The 9,720-nt window shown below is 41.8% G+C and overlaps 2 protein-coding genes across 3 annotated transcripts; one reads left to right on the top strand and one right to left on the bottom strand.

The window, feature by feature from the left end:
• Nucleotides 1-441: 441 nt before the first annotated feature.
• On the top strand, nucleotides 442-4,499 carry si:dkey-284p5.3 (uncharacterized protein LOC557830 homolog). The gene is made up of 4 exons (XM_035620653.2): nucleotides 442-855; nucleotides 2,839-3,024; nucleotides 3,656-3,709; nucleotides 3,795-4,499. Exons 1-4 carry the CDS (start codon nucleotides 765-767, stop codon nucleotides 3,806-3,808), a joined length of 345 nt encoding a protein of 114 aa, XP_035476546.1. The 5' UTR covers nucleotides 442-764; the 3' UTR covers nucleotides 3,809-4,499.
• A 2-nt stretch (nucleotides 4,500-4,501) lies between these two features.
• Nucleotides 4,502-9,413, bottom strand: rida (reactive intermediate imine deaminase A homolog). Of its 2 annotated transcripts, none has more exons than XM_035620650.2 (6): nucleotides 9,236-9,413; nucleotides 8,160-8,265; nucleotides 7,402-7,456; nucleotides 7,234-7,302; nucleotides 5,339-5,394; nucleotides 4,502-5,002 (listed from the first exon to the last, which is right to left on the bottom strand). In XM_035620650.2, the coding sequence occupies exons 1-6, from the start codon at nucleotides 9,298-9,300 to the stop codon at nucleotides 4,946-4,948; spliced, it is 408 nt and encodes a 135-aa protein (XP_035476543.1). In that variant the 5' UTR covers nucleotides 9,301-9,413; the 3' UTR covers nucleotides 4,502-4,945. The 2 variants fall into 2 exon arrangements, with proteins under 2 accessions (XP_035476543.1, XP_035476544.1); XM_035620651.1 differs by lacking the exon at nucleotides 9,236-9,413 and adding an exon at nucleotides 8,932-9,084.
• Nucleotides 9,414-9,720: the final 307 nt, after the last annotated feature.

Raw genomic sequence — 9,720 nt, forward strand, 5'->3', positions numbered from 1 at the left:
ATTTTTTTGTACTTTACTTGAGTTCTTCTGTTTAATACTTGTTGACTCCACCCCCAGTAACATGTGAAGGATTGAACTATTTACTACACTACATTTATTTAAAAGGTATTGTTATTTACATTGAAATCAACTCTAAATCTTTGGCAGGGAACTTGACCTACTGCCTTGTGTAGTTCTTTTTTCATTTTGTAATACTTTTGAACTCAAGTGAAATTATGAATGCAGGGCTTGTCCATGTAAATTGGTGTTTTTACAGTGTGGTAGCTCTACTGGACATATACGCATCACCAGTATATTAACTCTGGAATATTGAATTGTATTGCTCAAGGGCACGTTGGCTATGGGTCCTGTAGTTTGGCGAGAAAAAAAAGACCAGCTTCACTTTCTCCGCCCCAAGAGGTGGCCGCTGCACACTAACTGAATAATGTATTTCTGTCCCTGCGACAGCCTCTTGGAAACAGCCTAAGTTACGGAACACAACAACAGCCCCGTTTAGAAATTTGCAACCTCGACACGAGGGGCGGAACATATTTTTTGGGGAAGAAGGACCACCGTCCGTGCGCAATTACGCAAAGGAGTAGAGGAATTCAGCCAGTCCGTCTTTATTGTTTTGGTTTCTCCTCCAAGGGATTCGTTCTTCTATAGTTTGGGCTGCTCTCCACTCACAGAGACGACCTCTAGATGCACGACGTCATCGGTGCAGCTACAGCATCACCTCTTGACTCTGAACTTCACCACCCAGTCCTCTGTGCGCACGGGACAGGATGGGATGCTCCACCAGTTCTCAAACTTCAGCGGTGGAAACCACTCGACCCAGCGCAAAGCCCGGGGAGAGCAACGGAACCAGCACTACAGGTGACGTAGGCTTTACACTTAAGTGTTATATCATGAAAATGGTATTAAATGTGGCTATGAGATACAGGAGGACAATACAAGGAACATGCAGATAGGTAGCATTCATTGCAAACCTTATTTTAAGTGGCCCAACACAAAGTATTAATGGTGTTACATTAATGCAATGTTGTCATCTGTACAAGGAAGCAATAAGTTCCAATTCAAAACTTAATTTGGACTTTCTGTAGTTTCACAATTTGTATGTAAAATAAAATATATATTTTCGCCTAGTGTAAAAAGGATCAACCTCTGTACCTGGCTTCACTAGAGAAATGTTAATATCAATTATCTTGGACAGATTACGCCTATTAATGTTTGATTAGATCATTGTATGAATAAATCGATCAATTAAATCAGTACTGTACAAACCTTGAATAACATGGCAACACATTTTTGGAAATGATGTCATCGTGGAAGTTCATCGCTGTCTCCATATAGAGTTGCATCATCCATTCAATTTTATTGTAGTGAGCAATGTGCTCTGATAAGCGCGACAGTTCTGCATGCAAATGAACAAATTGCTCTGGGTGCAGTGTCTTGCGTCTTTATTTTCACTGAGCCGGAGCTTCACAGTGACAGGAGGGGGAAAGTTTATTGTCATTATTAAACACTGGTTTCTGGCTCTGTCCTTCCCTGAGAGAGACAGTGGCATGGAAGCAGATTTGGTGACAGCTTAGTTTCAATAGGAAATGGAGAAGCCACTTTGGACACTCCTTTGTTGTAGTGGGTCGGAGAGGGCCCCGGCCGTATAGTGCTGAGTAGGAACTTATCAATACAGTATGTGCATTGTGTCCATCGACAACAAATGTGACCTTGTTCGAAGTCGTAGAAGATTCTCTCAGCGGGACCCAATCCCTAACTTCTGGGTGTCTGCTTTTCTTCACACTTTAAAGAGAGATACAGCCCTTTTATTGCCTTGGGGGGAAGAACTTACCTGACGCTGAAGCTGGTTAAATGTGTTGATCCTGACCTCCAAGTAGATGAAACAATAAAAGGAGAGTTTGCGCTACAATATATTATCATGTTATTGTTGTTGGCTGAGCGTGGCAGAGCTTCCCACTTTACTTACCAGTCTTTTATTTGGTTTATCAACCGACTGACACTGAACAGCGAGGTGATCGCTGAAATTTGTCAGGATGTTTTCTTATTTTAGCATGAGGCTTATTTCTATTGCCTTGATACTTGTCACTCCCAATAAAGAAAAGAGGATGACATTGGCCTACTGACCCACTTGTTCTTAATGATTACAGAAAAAGTTTTTGTCCAAAAATTGTTGAACCCATTGACAGTGTTTACCAAGGGTACATACTGTATGTCGAGTGCAGCCTTTTGAGAAGCAATTGGTGGTGAACGTCATGTTAAACGCTTCCATTTGGGAAATGCTGTCTCATTTAAACAAACTACTTCTGCATCTATTCTACAAGAATCCCATCCCATTTCAAAAAGATGCTTCATTAATTCATTTTTGTGTGTGTTCGAGCTCCCATTTCAAGGAGCAACTTTAAAAACATAAAAGATCAATGGTTAAGACTTTGACGCTCCATGCAAAAACTTGCAAAGCAAATCCTGACGGACAAAACTTCTACAAGGAAGTGATACATAATATATCTAAACACATAGCAACTGTTCAACGCTGTCAATGTTTGTTAACAACATTCGAAGCAATCATTAACTCTTTGTGACTTGTATTATTCCCATAATGCAATTTAAAGAAAAAAACTTTTACTCCAAGTGGTAGCAGCATATGTTTTATTCTTTACCCAGTTATTAGAGTAGGGAAAGTTGATCATGTTTAATTCTGTATGCTTGTACTTCAAAAAGAGAAATTCATCAATCCGACCTGATTTTACTGCAGTCTTACACCTTCCATAAATATGAACTACTCTCTTTTTTTGATGTTTGGATCATGTGCTGAGTCAATACTTAACACTGCGCTCCTGACAGGGGCGGCCAACGAAAATGGCAATGTAGCCGAGGACAGTGAAACCCTTCTGGACCAAACACCTGCAGCCACCGGCGATGATAAACCTTCGGACGAGCCTGCTGCAGCAGGCGAGGAGCCACAACCTGCAGCAGCCAGTCCGCCTGCAGAGGCAGAGGCAGCAGACAGCAGCGCTGAGACAGAGCAAGGTGGGTTGGAAATAAAAAAAGAAAAGAAAAGCATCATCCCTCTCAGCAATTGTGTTTGGATTGATTGAGGCCACTTGAGGTTAAGGTATTTTTTCTGTTGACATTGTAATCTGCATATGTCAAACAGGCCCTTTAAGAGCTGATGCTGCAAAAGCATAGAGGGAAGAGGAACTTATTATTAGCAACAAAATGATAGTGGTACAATAGTCTCCATTGACCAGCAGTAACCTGAGCGCTGCTCCGCCTCCTGCATCCTGCATAGTGACCCAGTGAACACAGGCTGCCACAGCATCCAGGTACATAATGTCCCTTACGCTTTTTTCCCGAGACCCTTCCCAGTCTCACTGCAATGGCGGTAACCAGGCGGTATCCAACAACATGCAGACACGACTTAATGAACACACAAGGGTTGGTCACAGGAATGTTTATAAGTCACTAATCTAGTTATTTAGTTAGTCCCAAAGGAGCTGTCCAAACATGTCACACGTTTTCAGTTAAATATTGAACATTTTCTCATCTTTTTTTGTTTATCATATATTTTTTTGTTTAGCCGGGAGAGAAATGTTGGATAATTGTTTAGGTTAAACATTGTACAATCTCTTCAGAAAAATCTGTGTTTCGTCCAAAACAGAAAAAGCAGAGGCCACGGCGACTGATTCAGAACCCAAGACAGAGGCAGAACCAGGTGAGCACAGCTGTAGTTTCCAAAATTGTCACATCCACATAACACCGTCTTTGCGGTCTCAGCATGTTTCCTTCTCTGTTTCCAGCTCCCAGTGAGTGAAGTGCAACGCGAATAACTGCACAGACCAATTGCTTGGAAGTGTCTTACCTTGTCTGTATGCATGAGTGAAAGAATGCGTGTGTGTGTGTGTGTGTGCTTTTGCAAAACACACGTCGTCTGGTTGCCAAGATCCAAACCCTGTGATAACGACATACAGTCAGGGTCATCACTGTGCCTTCTTCCCCTCCTGATCGTGTATGGCTGAAATTTCTGCTTAGTTCTCCAGCACTTAGTGGGTGTGTTTATTTCCAGAGGAAGCAATTGTGTCAGAATATCTTAAAATATTCCATCAAAATTTCTATTTATTAAGTGTATAGACATTCATGATAGCAGATGTCTTTAATCTAACTCCGAACCTCAGAGTCCATTCTGTAGTTTTCTACAAAATTATAAATCTACGGAAATCAAAGCCAAAATAAATTTAATTTATGAACGTATATTCTGTTTTGAGTAGCTGGCTTTGATCTTACAACCATGTTTGTAATGAATATGAAGAGCCGCCCCACTGCAGGTTTACTGAGGACTGGTTTTAAACATCAGTATGAGTTCCTGATGAGGACCAATGAGATGAATGTGAGAGCTTTTGTTTTGTTTCTGATGTGTCATGACTTCCGTCTGGAAAGTAAACCTGAAATCTGTAATAAGCTATTAACTGTCAAAAAAAATATTAAAAGGGCCACCTTGAAAATGAGATCATCTTCATATAATCTTTATTTCATTAAAGAACAGATGAATATTTTAGAGGGTAACGGTTTAATGGTCTGGGATTATATTGCATTCAGTGAGAGCAGTTTTTCCAAATGTGTATTAGTTTTAATGGGACAAAGGGGAAGACAAGATATCAAACCAGAACGGCTTCAAAGAAAGTCGATGTGATACCAAATCTTTCCACTGAGGCTTTCAGGAATGTTATTATGATTGCAAATCGGTTTCAAGTACAGTACGTCAGGTGTGAAATGACCTAAAGCCACAAACTAAATGCTGGTGAGTTGTAAAGTTCTCACTGGTATGATACTGAAAACAGTATTCAGATTGGTCTTTCACGTGTCATCTGGAAACACAACAAGGCTTCTGCAGCTATAACTTTAAGGCCACTCAGTGGTTAGACTACAACTTGTTTGTGATGGGGCCGGCTAGTCAGGAGTCTGAGAGAGGACCGAGAACAGCAACCGCCTCAATTTCCACCAGTCCACCCTGGAGTGAAGAAGCAGAGACAGAGGAAAACACTGAAGACATGGGAACGGTGAAAGAATCACTGCGCAACAACGGACACACACACACGCACGCACGCACGCACGCACGCACGCACGCACGCACGCACGCACGCACGCACACGCACACACACGCCAGCTCTTGTAAAAACTCCACATGGATGACGAAAAAGGACATGACACCCATGACTGAGCACGTACTGTACCGAGCAATCGTGATTTTTCCACCACCCCATGTATATTGATGTACTGTATGTGAACCATGTACCATAGAGTCCTGCGATTCCTGAACGGTGTAAAGGTTGTTTTTTTTACTTACTCTGGGGAGAGCTGCAACCTGGTAGGCAGCCCTGGCAGGAAAGTTACTGCTGAAAACTGGAGAGAAAAACAACTTAATAAATAACCAGAAGTCATAACTTAGGAAACCATTCTTTTGAAGAAAAAAATTCGATAGTGGGGTAACAGTTTAGTGTAACCTCTCATATTTAGCATTCATAAGCAACACATAAACATTTAATAAAGGGCTTGTAACACTATAGTTAATCATAAGAGTATGGTTTAAATGTTAAGGGATCTTCTCCTAGAAACAAGGTTGATATTATATATAGGTTATAACATAATATCATTAATTATTTGTTTATACACCAGTTTATACTTATGGGCGCCCACAGGACTGGGACTTATAGCTGTTGTGTTTTTTCCCCCTTTTTAAATCAGACAAAATCTGTTTTATATAGAAAAACATATCTCCGAGTTCTGTTTTCTAGCTGAAAATTAAGTAACCCAACACAAAGCGAGAGCCTTAACTAGCAGCCTGCAAAGTGAAAATTCACATGACTGTATCCCAGTGGACATGTGCGCTTTCCTTCCTCCCATTGAGGTCAGGGAAAGTTCCCCGCCTTTGGTTTGGGGTTGAGCAGAGGGTCTGCAGGTGGGACGGAGCTCGGGCCCTGTAGCAGAGTCAACGGTCTGCGGGGCAACGCTCGCTGTAGGAGGGGTTGAGTTACACCTGTGTGCCTGCGCGGCGGGTGTCCGCTTACAACTCCCTGGGCTCTGCAGCAGCTTCCATTACACCTGTCTGTTGTGAGGCAGGAAGTGACCAGGCTGAGCGGCCTGTGCGTGGAGGCTGCTTTCATACCACTGAGGACGAGCTGACAGAGTCTGTCTGTCAGGTGACTGCCAAACCTGTCAGCTGCCGTTTTCTGAGAGATGTCAGTGAAATGCGAGCTGCAGCGTCTCCTCATGACCACACAGTTATGAAGGTTGGAGTGTTCCCCCGGGGAATGAATACAGGCTTTTACAGTGTTTTAATTGAAATATATTAGTAAATTGTGTCGTTTGGGAAACACAGCTAAGACATGTTTAAGTTACAGCAAGCTACCTGTAATGTAAAGCTATCATGAAACAGAAACTTTAAATGTTAAACCAGGGATCAAATGTGTTGGGAGATGGAATAAGCATTTTAAAATATATTTTTCTAATTCAACTTTAAAATGAATAAATAATTCATCAGTTGAAATTAGAGAATTTTATCATGTTTTCTTACTTTTTATTAAAACTCCTGCTTCATTCAGCTATTTGAAATGGATCAATTAATTGAAAATGATTAGTAAAAATCAATAATTATTGTGATTGAACACATCAGGTTCCAGAAACAGGAGCATGTGAACATCCACAGAGCCATCAAGAGTATTTAGGTTTGTTTCATTTCCCAAATCATGTCTACACTCAAGGTCAAGTGATGCCCTGAGTGAGAAATGTGTATTCTCTCTTCACAAAGCTAACGGTCAACTACAATTGGGCGAGCAGACACTGAGTGTCTTGCTCAAGGTCCCTTAGGCAGCCTGCGTACTTCCTGACCTGGAGGGTTGAAATCCACCTCCTAGGATTAAACAGCGACAAAGTGTTTTCTTATTTGCCATTGTCCCATTCGTTGTCTTGATTTACACTTCAGGGCCATCTATGTAACATAAGTGTAGGCAAAGGCGACAGGCCAGGCCGTTGATATGACAGCAGTTCTTACAGGAGGTTAAATGCTGCCCCCATGTGGCTGCTTTCATGAACATATCTACAAGAGGTTATAATAACAAAAGGTAACATGCAGCATGTGTTGTCAGGTTCATTAGAAGACCAAAATCAACAGCACATCTATTAGCCGTCTGCTTTCTTGCGTGACGCCGCAGGCGGTGTGCGTGTATTTACATGTCTACTTACACGTCTTGTAGACGTCGTTGACGCCGTTAAAGTCGTTTATATCTGCGAGCAGCACCGTTGTCTTCACCACTGAAATAAAAGATTTGTTTTTGTTTGGTTTGCTGAAAAACATTAAAAAAAAGCATGAAAACATACAGTATGAGCAGTCTGATTGTACTTCGAGCTCACCGTTGCCGTAGTCACAGCCAGCAGCCTTAAGGATCTCCCCCATATTGATGAGAGCCTGAGGGGTGAGAGAGAGAGAGGGAGGCAGTCAATCAATACTCAATCTCACCTTTTACATTTCTAATTATCTTTATTTTATGATGCCTGAACCTGTAAATGTATTAGCCCATTACGTACATTTTTTTTGCGAAGAAAAAATGTATCTTCATTGTAACTTACGCTTCTGTAACTGGCAGGGAATCTGTGACCTGATGCATCTTCTAAATACTTGATATTGTGTCTGGTATATATTATGGTTGTGTCTCATGTGTGGATGAGAGTGTTTTAGATTAGATTGTATTATGTTTCCTTGTCCCTGCTGTTAGGACCCGATGTGCCTTAAGACCGTCTCCATGCTCAAAAAGATAATAACAATCCTGACATGACTTATAGTCACAGAGACTTGTTATCTGCTCCCTCCCTCCTATATGGTAAAACACAGAGGTGCTTCTATTGTACTTCAATCTTTTTGGTTCTGCTGCCTGCATGTGAGCTGCATCAATAATGTTCTCTGTCTTTTAAATAACTGTGTTCCATAACTGTGCTTCTTGATGATCTTTATGGCCCAAAGATTACTGACTGGAGTTAAGGTATGCCTCTGTTCGCTCATCCATTAGAATAAACTGGTCAGTGAATTGTCAACTGGGGTCAAATGTCAACTGGGGTTCAACCATCATCATCATCATCATCATCATCATCAGATCAGCCTCTGTGAGCTTCACCTGTTTGGCCTGGGCCTGGACTCCTCCATCCACCAGCTGACCGGAGGCCACGTCCATCCCCAGCTGACCGGAGATGTACATGGTCCTGTCCGCAACCACCGCCTGACTGAGGATAATAAAACACACGCACACAAGCACGCAAGTGAGCGCGTGCGCACACACACACATACACACACACACACAGATATTCAGATGGATTCATATTATACAATGCTATTTTACTGTATGACCATTACTCTGAAATGTTCAGTGTATAGTTGTATGACATGATTCATCATCTCATGAAAAACCTATCCCTCACAACCAGAGTCTCTGACTGTTGTGTTTCTGACACATCTAACATAAAAAATGAAAACAAGAATACAACTTTAGGCACTACATGGGTGAACCTAGTTCAACGTGGGTTATTCGGTGAAAACAAAGGCCAACAGACAAAGACCATTCAATCTGAACTCGCTCCACCCTCTGACAGACGATTGGTCAGAGCAGCAACACCCCTCGAAGTGAGCACAGGCACAGATTGAGATTAAAGATCAAGGAATTAAAAGTTGACCTGAGAATAGAAATGTAGCAGCACCATTTCTGATAACTGAAATATGTTTTGGTGGAATTGTTACAAGACCAAAGAGGTGTATATATATATATATATATATATATATATATATATATATATATATATATATATATATATATATATATATATATGTGTGTGTAGTCTTAATATTTTAAGATTAAAGTTATTTGAGGTGCAGTATTATTAATAAATCCTTACCTGTATATTCCCTGTCTGACAGGGGCTTTAGGTGTGTATGGAATCTGTCGACGGATAGTTGCCATTTTAAGTCTGCTGCTGCCTGTGTGTGTTCAGATCTCTCTACTCTGCTTCTCCTGCTGCCCAGAGTTAAACTTTGACTCTTTGGCACGGGGTCAGTTTATTGAACACGAAGAAGCCCCGCCCCCCGACCACACGTCGGCCCATTAAAACATTTTGTGCACCACGTGTCACAGTATACATACGATTTCTTTTCTTTCTTTTTTTACTATTCCGCACGATCTTGGTTTGGATCTTGTCTTACCTGTATGGACCGATGGCAGCCGGGGCTGAGGTAGTGTTGATGATCTTTCTGTGGAGTGCCGACATCGTTGAGTTGCTGTGTGAATGAAGGACGCGGGTTGTTGTGCAATGAGACGAGCGGCGGAACAACCAGCGGAATAAAAGCGCAGTTGCTGCCGATCGTCTACCGTAATGTCTGCCGACGGGAGCACGCTGCAGTTTTGGGGGGAGGAGCTTCCGCTCGAGGCTTCAGGAGGTTGGTTACAAATCAATGGATGACGTCACGGTGGGCGTCCACTCGGCGTTTCTATCAGCAGAGTTATGGTACAACAGGTGGTCCGGTTATGACCTTTGACCTATGCCTTTGACATTCCATGATCATCTCCACCAAGGGGCCAGTCTTTAAATGTGTTAAAATACATCGATGTTTTTTTTTGTTGGTGTATTTTTTTGCAAAATTATGAATTATGCAAAATCTACAAAAAATCATTTCGTAGGGATGGGCCA

Source organism: Scophthalmus maximus, chromosome 22, assembly GCF_022379125.1.
Source record: "Scophthalmus maximus strain ysfricsl-2021 chromosome 22, ASM2237912v1, whole genome shotgun sequence".
NCBI lineage: Eukaryota > Metazoa > Chordata > Actinopteri > Pleuronectiformes > Scophthalmidae > Scophthalmus > Scophthalmus maximus.

Bases quoted from the DNA above. Each gene is read 5' to 3' on its own strand.
- si:dkey-284p5.3 (XM_035620653.2), top strand. From the start codon at position 765: ATGGGATGCTCCACCAGTTCTCAAACTTCAGCGGTGGAAACCACTCGA. The intron at 856-2,838 runs GTGACGTAGGCT...CGCTCCTGACAG, and splicing joins CAACGGAACCAGCACTACAG to GGGCGGCCAACGAAAATGGC. The intron at 3,025-3,655 runs GTGGGTTGGAAA...CGTCCAAAACAG, and splicing joins CAGCGCTGAGACAGAGCAAG to AAAAAGCAGAGGCCACGGCG.
- rida (XM_035620650.2), bottom strand. From the start codon at position 9,300: ATGTCGGCACTCCACAGAAAGATCATCAACACTACCTCAGCCCCGGCT. The intron at 8,266-9,235 runs GTAAGACAAGAT...TATTATCCTCAG, and splicing joins GCTGCCATCGGTCCATACAG to TCAGGCGGTGGTTGCGGACA. The intron at 7,303-7,401 runs GTGAGCTCGAAG...CTTTTATTTCAG, and splicing joins TGGCTGTGACTACGGCAACG to TGGTGAAGACAACGGTGCTG.